The sequence below is a fragment of the Felis catus genome, chromosome E2, assembly GCF_018350175.1.
Source record: "Felis catus isolate Fca126 chromosome E2, F.catus_Fca126_mat1.0, whole genome shotgun sequence".
In the NCBI taxonomy this organism is placed as follows: Eukaryota; Metazoa; Chordata; class Mammalia; order Carnivora; family Felidae; genus Felis; species Felis catus.
In genome coordinates, this window is record NC_058382.1 from 33,869,555 (window position 1) to 33,887,504 (window position 17,950).

General features: G+C 43.3%; 1 protein-coding gene across 3 annotated transcripts in view; it reads left to right on the plus strand.

The window, feature by feature from the left end:
• NUP93 (nucleoporin 93) overlaps positions 1 to 17,950 on the plus strand; it is a 104,028-nt gene that overhangs the window by 73,125 nt on the left and 12,953 nt on the right. For all 3 annotated transcript variants that reach the window (XM_006941526.5, XM_006941527.5, XM_045045634.1), the window contains 4 exons: positions 8,470 to 8,544; positions 10,572 to 10,661; positions 12,617 to 12,756; positions 16,483 to 16,615. In XM_006941526.5, coding sequence (XP_006941588.1) covers positions 8,470 to 8,544; positions 10,572 to 10,661; positions 12,617 to 12,756; positions 16,483 to 16,615 — 438 coding nt within the window. The remainder of the gene's footprint in view (positions 1 to 8,469; positions 8,545 to 10,571; positions 10,662 to 12,616; positions 12,757 to 16,482; positions 16,616 to 17,950) is intronic.

Here is a 17,950-nt window from a genome sequence, read left to right on the forward strand (position 1 = left end):
TCGTGGGTTCGAGCCGCACGTTGGGCTCTGTGCTGACAGCTCGGAGCCTGGAGCCTGCTTGGGATTCTGTGTCTCCCTCTCTCTCTTCCCCTTCCGTTCTCATTCTCTCTCTCTTTCTCTCTCCTCTCAAAACATGAATAAACGTTAAAAAAATTAAAAAAAAAAAAAAAAGATAAACCACCACTAATAAAAATGTGATGTCAAGGAGTGCTTATCTGCTAGACTACTGGCAGTCTTGGCGCAGGTGATCACTATCTTCCCCCTAGAGACACTGTCTTCACTTGGCCTCCAGGATGCCCACATTTGCTGGTATTTCCTTCAGCATGTCTGGCTGTTTCTGCTCAGTGTCCTTTGCTGAATTTTTCTGACCCCTTGACCTGTAGATGTTTGGAGTGTCTGGGACTCAATCCCTGACCTGCTCTTTCTCCCTCAGTCACTGCCCTGTTGATCTCATCTGGGCATGTAGCTTTAAATACCATTTCTATGCCGAAGACTCAGATTTACCTTGCAGCTGCAAACCCCGGACTCATTTATCTGGTGGCCTCTTGGTTCTGCTAGCATGTTTCATGGCCATCTCAAGCTAAACGCGTCCGTACCTGAGTCATGATAGCAACTGCCCGCCACCTCCCTTTCCATGCCAGCCTTCTCTCCCCACAGAGTTTATCCTCTCTACATAAATGGCAATTCCATTTTTTCACTTGCTCAGATCAAAAACTTCAGATTCAGTTGTGTAATAATGTGAGCAACTGACCCATAATGGCCATTCCTTACTATTGTTATAAAAAAAAGCAGTTTCAGATGACTTAGAGGTGCAGATTCAAAAGTATAATGGAAAATTACCATGTGAGACATTTCAAGTAATATTACCAATGCTTCCTGGTAAATCTTTTTCCTACAATTTGTTTCATGGCTAGCTGGCATTCATTTCTCACAAGAGATAGGGCACCTGAGGGTCAGAGAGACATGTAATATACTGGTTAGACTCAGGAGTATTGGCTCTACACCATCATTCTGTTGAAGTCTGAGTTTAAGGTGAGTGGCTTGGCAGTTTATCATGCCTACGGGGTAATAACTGTATACATCCCATATCTACACATCTGTTCCTGACTTAAAAACCAGTTTTTTCCATTAAGTTAGCCCCCAAATAAATGCTAAAGACCTTTGTGTTAGTAAATTACTTATTAAGGATCCTGTTCCACATTTCTTCCACTCAAAGACTTCAAAGACTAAGATCAGAGTCTTCGGGAAAGAATTAATGTATAAAACCCTTGGTCAGCCTAATGTTTCATTCTCTATTTCTTGTGAGTCTGAATAGATAAGTAGAACAGCTCATGGTTTTATAAACTTCATTTTTTAAAATGGTGTTAATAGGTTGTGGTCTGTATTGGGATTTGGAAGTAATTATAAGCTGCTAATGAGATGTTCTTTTTTGATTGCTCTTTTCTTAAAAATAGGTTAGTCTATTTAGTAGAATTCTCTTCCTTGACCTCCAGTCCCCTTGGAAGAAAGTTATCGATAGTTTTGCTGTTCTCTATTGTGACACCTAGCAGAATGGATAGCTTTGCTGTAAAAGCTGGCAAGGGATGCAGATGGTTCTCTCTTCAGATTACCTAGGGAATTGCCATTTTCTGGAACCTTCTAGGTTTTATTTGTTGCTGTTCTTTTGAACTTCTTTCCTGAAGTATAATATATATACAGAAAAGTGTGCACATTGTAAGTATGCAGTTTGGTGAATTATCACAAATGGCACAGACCCAGATGAAGAAACAGATGACTACCAGCACCCCAACAACCCTCCTTGTGTGCCTTTCCAGTCACTGCCTCTCACCACCACCAATGGAACCACTGTCCTGACTTCTAACATCATAGTTTAATTTTGCTTGTTTTTTTGAACTTTATATAAATGAAGTCATACAGCATATGCTCTTGTTCCTGGCTTCTTTTGCTTGACATTCTATATATTGTTGCATGTAGGTGTGGGCCATTCATTCTCATGGCTGAGTAGTATAACTACAATCTATTTATCTGTTCTTGGGTTGATGGACATTTGGATAGTTTCTGGTTCTTTGCCTTTATGAATAGTGCTATTGTAAACAATCTTGTAGGTTTCTTTTGGTGAACGTATGTTTGCATCTCTGTTGGGTACAGCTAAGAGGGGAATTGCTGGGTCAGAGGATATTCAGCTTTGGTAGGTCCTGCCAGACGGTTTTCCATAATGGTTGTATTGATGTACCCTCCCACCAGCAGTACGTGAGAATTCCATTTGTTCCATACCCTTGCCACACTTTTTTTTGGGGGGGGGGGTGTTTTTAAAATTTAACCATTTCTACAGGCTTCTCCCTTGTAATTTTCTTCAAGATGATAGAAAGGTGATGTACGTCTCCATTTGGGCAGACATTTTCCTCTACCCTATTTATAGAGTCTTCATGGTATGAAGGCCAGAGACAGGCTTTGGAATTCCCGGGCCTGAGTGTCCTTATTATAAATGGCCTCTGAGGAAGAAGTGTCCTAAGGAATGTAGAGCATGTGCACAGTATAGTGCTCGCCCGGAATGGCAGAGAATGTGCACACAGCACATCCCAGCAGTCTTTATAGTGGGTGTTTGTGTTTGGTAAGCTACACATTAAGTTTATTTTAATCATTTCAATATGGATTTGTCCCTTTTTAGGGATTTCCCTTGGTTTATAAAGTATCTCCAGGAATGTGGGGTGCCTGGGTGGCTCAGTTGGCTAAGCGTCTGACTCTTGATTTCAGCTCAGGTCATGATCTCATGGTTTGTGAGATCGAGCCTGGCGTGGGGTTCTGTGCTGGCAGCACAGAACCTGCTTGGGATTCTGTCTCTTCCTTTCTCTCTCTCTTGTCTCTCAAAATAAATAAACATTAAAAAAAAAAAAAGAGAGAGAGAGAACACATGTGCTTTGAAGCAAGGAAGAGGCTTTTGGAATCCCTGTGCTATACTTGCATGTGGTTAGTGGGAGGAAGAACACCCCCAGTGCTACACTGCTTGCATGACAGCACATGGGGTTTGAGCAGTATTGGGAATCCTTGGTGTATCTTAGCCAACTTTTAAAACAGTATTTAAAAGTCAACTTTTATCTAACTTCTGTATAGTCTAGTGCCTGTGTTGGTTTTAGACATAGTCAGTAGATGGGTCTGTAATGTATTGTCTGGGAAATGACTGAGCCTAGCAAGCAACAGCCTCCATTGAGAAGCTAAGTTGTAGCTTAACTGCAGATAGTGAAGGTAACATTTCACACCGTGATGTGCGAACACTGTGTGTTGAATATAATGTCTCGTTTTCATAACGGACTTAATACGAAATTTGTTCAATTCCCAGTCACAGAACTCTTCTACATTTTAACATCTCTGAAATCAGGGTGTGTCTTAAATCCAGTGTCATAATTTAGTTGACAACATTTTTTCTTTCCTGGTGGTGCATAAATAACATGTCTTAATAATAGATGATGTATTAAGATTCAATGCAGTACAGTAGAGACCAACAGAGTTTAATTGGAAAACTCCAGACTGCATGATGTCAAACTGTGTTTTATGACTCCCTGGTAGTTTCCTGGAGCCGGGAGGTGGGGGAGGGATTTGTTTCACATATCAGAATTTGAATAGAATTTCAAGTATAGAAAGAGCTCTGCAGTTCTTTCAAAAAGAAGCTTAAAAAATCCAAACGGGCCCTGGGGCACCTGGGTGGTTCTGTTGGTTAAGTGTCTGACTTCAGCTCGGGTCATGATCTCGCAGTTCATGGGTTCCAGCCATGTGTCAGGCTGTGCACTGACAGCTCAGAGCCTGGAGCCTTCTTTGGATTCTGTGTCTCCCTCTGTCTCTCTCTGCCCCTCCCCCACTTGTGCTTGCTCTCTCTCAAAAATAAATAAACATTAAAAAAATTCAAAGAGACCTTTCATTTTAACATCATGCTGTATCATACCTGAGCACCTCCTTGCACAGTATGCTAATGGTAGAGGTGTATGGATACACTTTTGAGAACTCTGCCACCCCCTCCCTCCTCCCGCGCAAATGTAACCTCCGACAGTGGTGCATGTGCTGTCCCTGCCAGTTCCCTCTCACGTATCCATGTGCACATTGGTCCATGTACGTTCATCTCATCAGTATCAGTTTATTCCATAAATGACACCATTTTATATATTAGAGTCTACAACTTATCATTATGTTTTGATTTTTTTGAACTTATTTTGGAGGCTTTTCTAGGTTAGTACATGTAGGTGTCTGCCATTTTTTAGTGGCTCTACAGGTTTCATTATTTAAATGGCCCAAGTATTCTTCCCACTTTGTCCGTGAAGAATGAGGCTCCAAAGAAGTTAGATGTCATTACCAAAGGTCACGCAGTTAGATTGCATTTAGAACCTGGGTCCTCTGGTCCCCAGTTGGTATTTTTCTTCCTAGTAGTACTAGGCTTCTGTGTACAGATTTTATAGCCAGCTACTGTGAATTAATCACTTTAGTTCCATTTTGCTTATGTAAACCCAGACATTCCACTTGGCAATTTTATATGTGTGTGTGTGTGTGTGTGTGTGTGTGTGTGTGTGTGTGTGTGTGTGTTTTAACTCCATACTTCTTTTGCTAGGAATGCTAGTTACATTCCTTCCTCCCTAACTAGAATGTGCCCTTCTTGGGAAAAGAGTTTATTTATATCTGGAGAGTCTTTGTACAAAAGTAGTTGCTTAATAAAAGCTTGTGATTCCCTCCTGCCACCCTCCAGCCACTTCCTACCTGATCTGGAATGCTCTCTTACTGTTTTGGGAATATCGTCTACTCTGAGAAGACTCTTCTCATGTCTGTGCTCCCAGAGGCTGCTGTTTCTTCACATATCGTATCTCTAGACTCCTGGATGAGTCCCTCTCTGGCCCTGCCCTCTCATCTTCTCTGCCTTTCTGGTCTCTGATTCCCTGCTCCTGTCGTCCTCACTTGGTGCCATCAGGCCCCAGTGCAGAGAAACCCAAATGTCCAAGGGGTTCAGAATGTTACTCCCACACAGCATACTGGTGGCTGCTTGCCCAGCCCTCAAGCAGCTCCTGGGTTTGAAATTCCAGTGAATGTTTGCTGGTTCCTCAGCTCAGGAATGTGCATGTACACATCCTGTTTCTGGGATAATTGACTTTATGTGCGGTGAGATGGAGACTTGGCCAAGGGCAAATGAAGGAAGGCTACCCTTGAAAACAAGAGCATTAGGCAAAATTAATTTAAATGGAAATTTGAAGGCTGAAAACCCAACTACTTTTTAAGTGGATAATTTTAAAAATTAGGTTTTAGTACTGGAAAATATTTCTCAAGGCTGTTTATGTATATGTAGCTGAAACAACTGTGTCCTTGCAGAAATGTTTTAGTGTTGTGTTCCCGTTTTTATCCTCTTAGTCATTCCCCTTGATTAGGCTACTGGAATTAACAAGTTTAGTGCCCTGTGTTTTTAAAAAGACTTTGGGATCATCAACATTCACGCGGTTAGTTCTGTTCTGGAAGGGTGGCTGGCTGTCGAATAGAACAGTCCTCAACTATGTGTTACTGGGAACCCTCAGAGTTAGCAGAGAAAATGAGCTGCTGGGGGTTCTGTTCATGCAAAAGGATTGTGTTTATTTTAGAAAAATGACATGAGAATTTCCAACCAGCACAGACCGAAATATTTTAGGTTATGTTTCTGTAGTGTCCATATCTATCCATTGGTGTTCACTATAGGATTTATTCCTACGTTCATTATGGTTGTTTATTTTGTGTTTAAAAAGTGGTAATAGCTAGTGTTTATTGGCCAAGTATTTGGCCCTGTGCTGAGTTCTTTCTACTTATTTCTCACAACAATGCTGTGCGGTAAATACTATTTTTCTCCTTGTTTAATCTTTACCACAAACCCAAGGTGGATACCATGACCTCCCCTGTTTCATAGCTAAAGAAACCGAGGCTCAAAAGAAGCAGTATATGCAATCCAGATCACATGGCTAGTGAGTAGTGGAGCCAGGATTTCTAACCACTGCTCTCTGGTTCTTTGATGGCTGTCCTTGGAAAGTTGCCCTGGGCTGCCCTGGCAGACATTGCGGGGCCAGAATGTGCACTCAAACCATGGCTCCACTGCCTCCTATTGGAGTGACCTTGGACAGGCTGCTTTCTGTGTGCTTTGGCGTCTTCATCTATAAAATTGATAGAATAACAATATATCATCTTACAGGGTCGTGAGACTTAAGACAGTGCTTAGCATATAGTAGTGCTCAGTTAAGTGTAGCTGTTATTATTATAACCTGGTGGTTTTCACCAGTTCTGTGTTTCAGATAGGAATGCTTTCAACTGTGAGTAACAGAAAATCCGTTTCGGCGGCTTGCCTAAGGATTTCTTTTTCTCACCTATAAGAAGTCCGTGGGTGTGGAGAGTGTGGGCCTCCATTCAGTCGTTCTGCAGTGCCGTCAGACACGCAGCGCCTCTCTTTGTTCAGCACCATCCTCGGCACATCACTCCCTTGAGGCTCACAGGATGGTTGCTGCAGCTCTACACACCCCATTTACATTGGGAGAAGGCGGGGGCGTTGATCGGCCATGCGAGGCTCTTCATGCTCCCTTTACCAGAAAGAGCAGAAGCTGTCCCCAAAATGTACTCCAGACTTGTGCTTCATCTCATGGACTAGAACTAGGGTTCTCGGCCACTCCTAGCTGCAGTGGAGGCTGGGGAAGGGCATATTTGGTAGCTTGTAGAGGTCAGCTCATGGGGGCCTGTTGTTAAATTTTCAGAAATTTTGCTGTCTATCTGATACTCCTTGGGATAGCTTGAAATCGGTCATGGCGGGAGTACTTATATCATGGAAAGCAGCCAACACTATAGATCAGGCCCCTTCCCCAAGCTGGTTGTTAAATATTTACCAGCACACTGTTAGGTATCTTTAACTCCATATGCCAGACAGGGAGTGGAGGTGAGAAGTAAGGATTTGAAATGGTCGTTGGGTCATCAAGCCAGCAGCATCTGCCGAAGTCAGTAGACTGTTTAATGTTTTTAATAGCAGTGACTGCAGAAAATCAGAGTTGAGGAGGACCTTCTGAGGTTGTCTAGGGCATCCCCTTCATTCAACTGATGGGAACCTGAGGCTCCAAGAGAATGTGCTCTGCCCCAGACCCCAGAGCCAGGGAGCCAAATGGCCCTCCTGGAACCCAGGTGTCCCAGTTCATTCTTGAGAACTTGAGGGCTTACATCTCACCTTTCTGCCTCCTGCCCTCTCTCCTCTCTATGCTACTCTCAGTCCTTACCCACACAAATATTCCTTTTACCAGCTTTGGTAGTGCCAGGATGTTTTGCTGCTGTCTTGTCAGTTCTCCAGAAAACCTATTTTAAACTCTCCCACCTTTTTTTTTTTTTTTTTTAAGATTTTAGAGAATACATCATTGATTTTTTTTTTTTAATGTTTATTTATCGTGTGTGTGGGGGGGGTGGGGTGCAGAGAGAAGAAGAGAGAGAATCCCCCAAGCAGGCCCCACGCTGTCAGCACAGAGCCCAACATGGGGCTTTGTCTTAGAATCATGAAATCATGACCTGAGCTGAAAGCAAGAGTCAGCTACTTAACCGACTGAGCCACCCAGGCGCCCCAGCACTGAATTTTTTTTTAATGAGAGAAACTTAAAGAATTTGCTATAGCACAGTATAAACTACAATGTAGTGGAAATTTCAGAATATACCTAATGGGAGATACCTGATTTTGACCCATACTTGTTTACAGTAGGGAATGGAGCTTAGCTGAAGATTGATTTTAGTCTTTCTTAAAAAAAAAAAAAAAAAATGTAATCAACTTTTCCCTATGTTTGTGTCTAATTGTCCCCATAGATGGTGGACTCTCTGGGGACAGGCTCCATACCCATGGCCTATTGTCATCCCTGTGGCCGTGGCACTTGCACTCAGCTATACGGGAGACAGACACTTCGCAAACATTTACTGAAGCAATGAGTGAATGAGTGCCCAATGTAGACTAGCTTCATATCTTCAGATGTAGAAAGTTAATTAGCAGGTGTTCTCTTAGTGTGGATTCTGGATTGGAAATGCCTGAATCTCCATATTGTAACCCTTTAAGCCCCAGCCCCTTAACTGTCTGATGTGACTGATGGAAGGAAACAGGAGGCCCACAAATAACAACAGCTTCGCTGGTGTGAACACCTAGAGGGAGAGGATGGGGTGGAGATGGGGCTTGGGATTGAACCGATTGTTGGAAAGATATGCATTTCCAGGAACAGTCATTGATGTCTCCTTACAGTTTATTTAGCCTCCTGCTACTTTTGAGTTGGGTTTCATGCCTGCTCCCTTCTTGTGTATTCATAGGAAGGGAGTATTGTCTTATTGAAACCCCTAAAATCATCATTTTGAGGAAGTCTGACTAGGCAAGAGACTTCTCACAGCTTAAAGATAAACATATGTTTATAAGATTTTTTTCTTTACATGACTAAATGCTGTTCTTAATGCTGCCTGTGTATTTACCTACAGCCAAGTTACATCAGCGATGGGGGACCCCCTGGTCGAAGCTCTCTGGATAGCATTGAGATGGCCTATGCCCGGCAGGTGAGCATTCTCTCAGAGAAGATCAAAACCAGGAAAATTCTATGTGAGTGCTCAGGGGAGTAAAAGAGAACCAAGACTTCATGTGAAAGTCAGACCCTGAAAGCAAGTTGGGGTTTTGTTCAGAGGACTGGTTAATATTTTACCACCTCGGTCCCTGGAGAATTCCATCAAATTCGGTAATAGAATGACTCACATTTGACTTAGGGAAATGGAAGTCTGCCCTCTCCCCTGACCCAAGGCGTCTCATTTTGTATTTGGCAGTAGCCCATGTACAGTACAGCCTTGAGTAATTGCACTGCTTAGCAAATGGAGTTCTCTATTAACCTGAATTACCTGGTAGGCTGATGGTATAATCAGAAATCTTTCTTCACCCCTTGTGGTTGATAGAAGTTTTCTAAATGCTTTTCTGCCTTGGTAGGCATAGTGTATTTACCACTTTCTAATATTGTCCTGGAGAAGCTCATGATATTTTAGGGTCTGTGGCTCTGGCTATATGTGATGGTCACACAGTGGCATGGGGTTGGATTGGGATGCTTTGTGGCGAGCACAGGGACTGTTGGACTGAAGCTGCCCTAAGGAGACAGTACAGACCTGGAATTGACTTTTTGAATAAAACAGCGCTGGCTGCCTGTGTGTTTTATTCTGATTTGCTGCTTTCCTACACAAAATAGTATCAAGAAGGAGAAACCATCTTGTTTCATGAATTGAGGGTGGTGAGCTTGCACCCCTTTGTTACGAACAGTTTTCTAAGTCTCTCTCCTTGGGCGTACCATTGCCAGTCCCTCTCCTTCCCACTCCCTTGTGTTTTATTAGTAGGCCTTCATTTATTTTCTGCTCCATGTTTTAGATTGCTCTCTTTCTCCCTGCCACACCTCCATCGTTTAAATTTTACCTCCCTCTGTGGCTGACTCCTCCCACTGCCACGGCCACCACCAGAGTTCAGGCCTCATGAAGTTATAAGCTTGTGAGCAGAGAAGCTGTGCCTCTTTGTCTGTGAAAGTAAGACTCCATGAAACTAACATTTTCCAGACTCGGAGCACCATGTCCTGTTTATGTGGCTATCCCACCAGAGGAGAGTGAATCTTTATATCCTATGTTGAACAAAAAACCTTGCAGAGGAGAGGCCCTTAATAAATGCACAGTGAGTGAATAAACTCCACCTTATCGTGTAAAAACCATTTTATTTCATCCTTATAATGCCCCTGGAAGTTACACGATACCGTCCCTCATACAGAGTAGGGGGCAATGAGGTTCAGTGGGAGTTCTGATCTGTCGTCTGACCTCACTACTGTGTTCCGTCCTTGGTAGGGCAAGGACTTCATAGGCAAAGAGGAGAACCTACGAGTTCTTAATGTCATTATTTTAGTTCTTTTAAAATAAAATTCAAAGTAATAGTGGTTTTCCCACACCTTAAACACCACAATAGTTCCCTTTTCTTGAGAAAATTTTCCTAAGGAGCGAGGATTCTTTCCTGGAGAAGTGGGTACTCCAGACACACGGCGACTGCTGTTCTAACCCATGTGGAGGATTGCAGCCTGACACTCTTTACTCAGTCTACCAGCCTTGGCCTAGAGCCATTCAGTCCTTTTGCCAGCAAAGATTACCAAACTTTGCCCCGGGTTCTTAGGAAAACAGCAGCCAAAGTCTTCCCATCGTCCTGTCTTCCCCTTTGGTCCTTGCTTGCTGGAACTGGGGATCTGCTGGGTGGAGAGGTGCAAAAGTGCCTGTGGTCTCCTCCACCGGGACCACCCTCCTTCCATTCTTCAGCTCTTAGGAGGGCTGGGGTAGCAGTTAGTTTGGGTGTGTTGATACTGCCTTCCAAAGTTAAAGGCACATCTGGGAAGCTGGCCAGAGGCCTTGACCTCCAGGCAGTATGGATAGCTCAGCCACACTGAGGAAGGAAAGGTTGGCTGAAGCTTCTGGTGCTGACTGTTGGGCAGAAAGCTGGCTTCAGAAGTGCCTTAAGAGGTTTTAAAAAGAAGAGGAGAAAATAGAAATTGTGCCATTTACTTTGCTTTTCATTTCAGATTTATATCTATAACGAGAAGATTGTAAATGGGCACCTGCAGCCTAACCTCGTGGACCTCTGTGCTTCCGTTGCAGAGCTGGACGATAAGGTAGCGCCCGGAGCTAACCCAAGGGGAGATGCGGTGTCCGGTGTTCAGATGGGATTAGCAACTTGCTGACTGGGCAGAAACGTGCTCAAGAGACACCCTGCTCTGTGGAATAAAATGTTAACTGTCCTTCAGAGTTTCATTTTAAATAGCTTTGGGGTGGTTTTTTGATGATGATGCTATGTACGTGTATTTTTAATGCATCTTCAGAAGACCCAGCCGAGATCAGTTAATGGGCACAAGAGGTCTCCTTAAGATGTATTGCTTTGAAGTCCTGTCAGGCTTCAATTCTTCCCTCACCAGTTTCCTTCCTTAGGCTAACGGACTCTTTTATAAGAGCTGAATTGTAAAGGTGATGTGGTTTTTACACCTGGGAGCCCATTAAACTTGACTCAGATGTGATCTTTAGGTGCATTCTTTGTATGCCGCTGGCTCCCACCCTCTCTGACTCCCCATCTTTATTCCTGTCCCTCAATTCTTATCCCTGGCCAGTTTTCTCACCCTGGGAGGAAAAAAGCAGATAGGTGGATTGTTAGGTGGCCAGGAGGAATGGGAGAAGGAAGGAAGAATATAATGGAAGCAAATTCCTGTCCCTCAATTCTTATCCCTGGCCAGTTTTCTCACCCTGGGAGGAAAAAAGCAGATAGGTGGATTGTTAGGTGGCCAGGAGGAATGGGAGAAGGAGGGAAGAATATAATGGAAGCAAACACAATCTTACACAGATTATAAGTATTATTATTATTTTGGTCCTTAAAAATGCTTTTTTTTTTTTCTTAATAATCCAGCTTTTTTTTTTTTCTTAATAATAAAATAACAAGGCAACGCAAACAAATCTAAGGAAGAAAGTTAAGAATCCACCTACCATCTCACCACCAAGAGTCACATTTGGGTGGATTTTCTACAGTTTTAGTTTCTGAGAACATGAAAACAGGATTTTGTCTCTTTTTGTGGGAGAAGTGTAAACCTGCTTTTCTCATCAGTGTTCTCTTCTAAGGATTCTTAACTTTAGAATATTGCAGAGCATTCAGGGAATCCATTTATTTATTTATTTATTTATTTATTTAATTTATTTTTCAACGTTTATTTATTTTTGAGACAGAGAGAGACAGAGCGTGAACAGGGGAGGGGCAGAGAGAGAGGGAGACACAGAATCCGAAACAGGCTCCAGGCTCTGAGCTGTCAGCACAGAGCCCGACGCGGGGCTCGAACCCACAGACCGTGAGATCATGACCTGAGCCGAAGTCGGACGCTTAACCGACTGAGCCACCCAGGCGCCCCAGGGAATCCATTTTTAAGGAGAGATTTACAGACAGGAGGATTCTTGGGAGAGGAAGTCCCATATGTGTGGTGGTAACACAAAGGAGAGAATGCCCGTTCCTTTCCTGGGAGGCTCTCATGGAGGCGTCTTTTGAAGGGAGTGAGTGGGAAGGAAAATGGGAGGCTGTGACACTCACAAAATGGGGTAAGAGCAGTGGCCCCTGGAGAGTCTCTGGGAGGACAAAACCTATATATTATTTAGGTTAAACTCTTTATTTTAAGCCTTAAGAAACTGAAATGACCTTGTAAGGACTGAAATGCAGCTACTTGAGTTTAAACTCCTGGAGCTTTGGACAATTATAAATGTATTCACTCTCTTGTAAGGAATAACCCACTGAGATTCAGTGTTCCTTTTACTGTTGTGTGGTCTCAATTATGTGGGTGGTTATGTCAGACCTGGAATAGAAACTGATCTGAAAACCAGCTCGGGACAGGAAGGTGCTCCTTGGAAGATGGAGTCTAGCAGCTGGCAGGGCACAGGTGCATCTTCTGTACTGAGCTTAAAGCCTGAGGGCCTCAGACGGAGGACATTAACCTCTTCCCCCTCCTTACCTTCTCTGCCTTTGCGGTCAGAGCCTCGAAGAGCCAGACCGTTTCTCCAGCCCTGCAGCGTTGTCACATGCGGTTTCATTTATGCGCAGAACATCTCTGACATGTGGAATATGGTGAAACAAATGACAGATGTGTTGTTGGTGCCGGCGACCGATGCTCTGAAGAGCCGCAACAGCGTGGAAGTGCGCATGGATTTTGTCCGGCAGGCCTTGGCTTACCTCGAGCAGAGGTAAGGCAGCCCTGGCCTAGCGGGGCTGGCTTCAGAACCCCCCAGAAGTCAGCCTTGTCTCGTGTCTAGTAGTCCTTGGGCTGAGTGCCCTCTCTCTGGTATAATTTAAACAAGGTTGAGCGAGGCTGAGAGATACAATCCTGCTTTCAGAAACACTTCTTTACCAGGCCTGTTTCTGCAGCAGTATAAAGTCATGGTGAATGGGAGTGCTGTTAGACTTTTCATTTTCTCTTACTCCACTCTGTGTCCCTCGGTATGGAGACATCATGATTATTAGGCCATGATGCCTTAGGTCAGGATCCTGTTCCCTAATGTTGTTCAGCCGTTACGTCTTAGGCTCTTTTGTTCTCTGAGCATTTTAATTTTTACAGCTGGCAATATTATCACCTTCGAGCCTTAGGAAGAGTCCTTGAACCTTTATTTTCTTTCTGGCTGTATTCTGTTAATCCCTATGCATCTGGATCCTTCCCAGCTGCTAATGCCTGTGATTTGTGCCTGGGTTTCTTTGCCACCTCCTCACTAAGTGGAGTTGGTCACTGAGGGGGTTGTGGCTATGCCCTTGTGCCCTGTCGTCCCCTTCATTGGTGGGACCTATGCCATTCATCCCTCCCTGTGGACCCTCCTTCCAGCTCTGAATTTGCCAGCAGGGGTTGTCATGAGTGTGCAACGCACCCTCTTTATTTCAGAGACACGGTGCTGGGCCTCTGCTAGTTCGAGAAGAGAAAGCCAAGTTGAATACACTTGCTAAATTGCAGTTCTTTGCCAGTGAGCTGTGCAGCTGCCGGTCCCCTTATAGTGTGGTTGCCCTTTATCAACAAAATAATACTTCATTAGGAAGTCCTAAGATTTCCTTGTGCATTAACTGAGGTGATTCAGACTTGGTATAGCAGAGAATAGGTTTTTATCAAATACTTTAATAATTATACAATAGTCACATGAGATGAATGCCATCAGACATAAACTTCCCTTATTAAGAAAAATTTGGAACTCCAAATGTTTTTTATTCTTTTTTACATAGGCACAAAAGAGCTTATAGAGTATTATAATAGGCTTTTGCTAAATTTTTTAATGTAAGTTTTGGGTATATTGATACGGAGCCATAAAGATCCTAATGTATATGGTAATATTGCTACAAGCAGCAGAGTAAGAGTCAAAATTTCTGACAGTATATAAAAACCTTTAGGATTGAGTTTTTTATAATGTTTGATTTTGAGAGAGAGAGAGAGAAAGAGACTGAGTGCAAACGGGGGAGGGGCAGAGAGAGAGGGAGACACAATCTGAGAGAGAGAGAGAGAGAGAGAGAGAGAGGGAGGGAGGGAGGGAGGGAAGGAGGGAGGGAGGGAGGGAGGGAGACCAAGTGCAAACGGGGGAGGGGCAGAGAGAGAGGGAGATACAGAATCTGAAGCCGTCTCCAGACTCCAGGCTGTGAGCACAGAGCCTGACGTGGGTCTCAAACCCTCAAACGGTGAGATCATGACCTAAACTGAAGTGGGATGCTTAACCGACCGAGCCACCCAGGCGCCCCTAGGATTTTGTTTTTTTAACGGGTATATGACTGCTCGTGACTGCTTTTTCTTTAGTAAACCCACTCTTCAGCATTGGTGCTTGACTTCACCAATGGTACAAGGCTTTTGTTGATTTTATATCTGGTAAGCCATCCCATTTAATTTATTCTCTTCATTTTGCTTACTTAATTTTACATATTTATTTGTCTTAAAAATTCTTTTTTTTTCCCCTTAATTCCTTTGGCAGCACTTGGGAGCTACTTGGAAGTTTGCTGTCCACAATTACTGTCACCCTATTGCCCTTCTTTTCTAGGGGCGTCACTCCCCACCAGTATCCTTTTCAAGGATTTGTTGTCATTTCTTGATAAAGGGACTATTTCGTGATAATTATACTCACTTTTTAAAGTAGTTTTGCTGGTGCGAATCCTGATGGCGTGGCAAAGTAGACCCAGCCCCAAATGGTTTTTTGCAGATAAGGCTGAAAATGTTGAGAAAAGGTAGGACTGGTACAGAAAAATGCCAGAGGCTCTTGTATCTTTTCACATTTCCTCCCCCCCCCCCACCACCACTTTTTGATATGGGAATATTTTGTTTGATTTTGCTTTTTGTAGTTATGATCCAAATGTGTACAGTATGTGGTTTTATGTAGTTTGCTTTTTAAAATCTTTATCAGTATCATTTTGCATAACTGCATCGAATTCCATTGAGGTTTTTTTTTTTTTTTTTTTGTAATTGACATTTAGATGTTTCTCTCTCTGTCTCTCTCACACTCTCATTCTGTTATTTTACTTAATCTGGTGTTGAATATCTGTGCATATGGAGCACCTGACTTTTTGAGTTAGTCTGTTTTGTTTTGGACAAGAAACATATTTAGAAAGTTCTTTATTCTGTTAACCCCATATCTGAATATCTGTAACTAGAACCAGTTAATCTTAGTATGGAAGCACCTTAAAAACACTACAGGTTTTAAGGAATTGCACGGTTTTAAGAATACTAGCAAATAAGTGAAAAAGAAATGATACAAAATTTTTTGCAACCATCGGTGTGGTAATTGGTTCAGCAAGGACATCAGTGGAAACTGAAACCATTCAGTAAAAGATTGTTGGTGAACAGAATATTCACATGGCTTCCAAGTATTACCCCACAGGGTACTTATCAACTTCAGAGGGAAAGGTACTTTTACAAAAGGTGGTGAAATCTGGTGAGTGACACTTTTAAGCAGGTGATCAAACCAAATATTACCTGGGGCTCAGTGGGCAGTACCAGCATCAGCTGTGTGGGATTCTTGGCAACAAGGTTGAATCTTAATTAAATCATGAGGAAACAGTCTAGGCTGTGGGACATTCTACCCAACAGCTGGCCTGGATTCTTTTTAAAAGGTCAGTGTCATGGAAAATGGTGGTAGAATTACCCTAGAGTACAGGAAATAGAAATGGCATGAGAACCAAGTGCCATGCATTCCCTTGACTGGATCCTAGACTTGGGGGGAGAAACACAAACCATAAAGGGTATTATTAGGAAATTTGAACGTGGCTTGTATTTTAGATAATAGCAGTGTGTTGATGTTCAGTTTCTTGCTGTCATAATGGTATTGAGGTTGGGTAGGAGAATGCCCTAGTTCTTCCAAGGTACATAGTGAAGTATTTACAGATGAAGTAGCCCCTGCTTTCTGTATTTGTATACATTTTCAAATGGTTCAAAAAACAAGTGGGTGTGTATATGTACACGTGTGTGTACGTGTATATATATATATATATATATATATATATGTATGTATCTACATAGAAACATGTGCACAAAGGCTAATAACAATTGATGAATCTCGGTAAAGGTTATATGAGTATTCATTGGGCTATTTTTTTAAATTTTTCATAGGTTTGAAATTTTCCAAAATAAAAAGTTTAAAAAGAATGCACCAAAGCATTCGGTTGTGAGCTGAAGCAACCTGTACATTAGGCCTTATGCATTGAAAGTCTGCTGTTATGTTCCTCGAGGGGTGCTTTTGAGCATCCACAGTGATGAAAGATCTGTACGGTGGTCTACTCCTCACTGAATAAGTAACATAGTTTGCTTCATGAAGCATGCACTGTTTCCTCCTCTGCATTAGGTTTGAAGTCCAGGCCCTGTCCTGTAGAGTTCACAGTCTAATGTCAGGGATGTGGATACAGATACCTGTATGTGTTCTCAACCTTTTTTTTGTTTTCCTTTTCAATTTTTCCAGTTATAAGAATTACACCCTTGTGACTGTCTTTGGAAACTTGCATCAGGCCCAGCTAGGCGGGGTGCCTGGGACTTACCAGTTGGTTCGAAGTTTCTTGAACATTAAACTTCCGGCTCCCTTGCCTGGACTTCAGGTACTGGCATCTTTCTCTGTGTGATGAGTTACACGCCTGGAGTCGTCTCTCTGAGATAGGCATTAGCAGCGAAGATGAAGCTATGTGTGGAAACTGCTGTATGGAAAAGAGACCAGAGTGGGGCTAGGAGAAAGGCTGGGGGGACCTTGCAGGAATCCAGGTGATGAGCAGATGGTGGCTGCTCAGCTCAGTGGAGGAGGGCGCAGGGGGAGGATGTCATTGGATTCTTGACGTGTTCTGAAAGTAGGCCCAGTAGGACTTGTTGAAAACTTGGATGTGGGAGTGACAGGCAGAGTCAGGGATGACTCTTGGGATTGTTGGTTCAAACATCTGGAAGAATGGAGTTAGATACAGTTCCTAGAATGTGACACTTTTCAGCTCATACATAGTCCAGTTGGGGGAATTATTTTATAGATTTAATACCCTCTGCAAAGCAGCACTAAGCTGGAGCTTTGTGCCAAGGTGGTGGGATACAGAGGAAGCTGTCTTCATAAAGGAGGTGAGGTTCACACTGCACTTGAAAAATAGGGGCTCACCTGCCACAGGTCTTAGGAAAGGGTGTTTAAGGTGGAGGGAACAACATGAACAGATGCGTGGAGGCAGGAAAGAGTATCTAGCATAGCATATCGGGTGTGAGGTAGGGCTTGGCAAACGTGGGACTGGCAGGTGAAAGCCTTGAGTGCCAGACTAAGCACTTTGGATGCAAATACCTCAAAGGGGTTCAAGTGGAGAAGTGATAATGATCAGATCTGGTTTTAGAAAGAGCCCTGTGGGGGGAAGCGTTGAGGGACCAAGAAAGGAAGTCTGAGGCCCACCCCTCTGGAGGAGCTGGAGAGAAGCGGAGAGAAAAGCAATCCCAGGCTTCCGTACAGATGATGACAGAAGCATTTGGAGGATAGACCAGCTCCAGTACTGGGACAGTGGGAGTAGAGCTGCCTTCTCAGATCCCCAGTGTCGAAAACAGATAGTCAGTGAATGAACAGCCAACAAATGAATGAAAGTGCCAGTGTCCATTTGACTAATCATTTGTAGTTAACACTTTGTAAACTCAAGTATAGTAATGGTAGTCTCTTACTGGTCGGTAAACTTTAGCCCTTGCTTTGCGGGGGTTGCAAGAGCGCACGTCTGTGAATTATCACAGAGCATGTTACCCAGTTACTGGCTACTGGGATTCCAAGGTGAATCCACAGGCTGGCTTTCAGTCAGGTGGAGCACATGGTGTTCTCAAGGAAAAGCTCTAGAGCCAGGCTACATTCACCAGCTTGGACAAGGTACTTAATGTCCCTGTGCCTCAGTTTCCTTGTTTATAAAACAGGGAGGTCCCTACCTAACGGG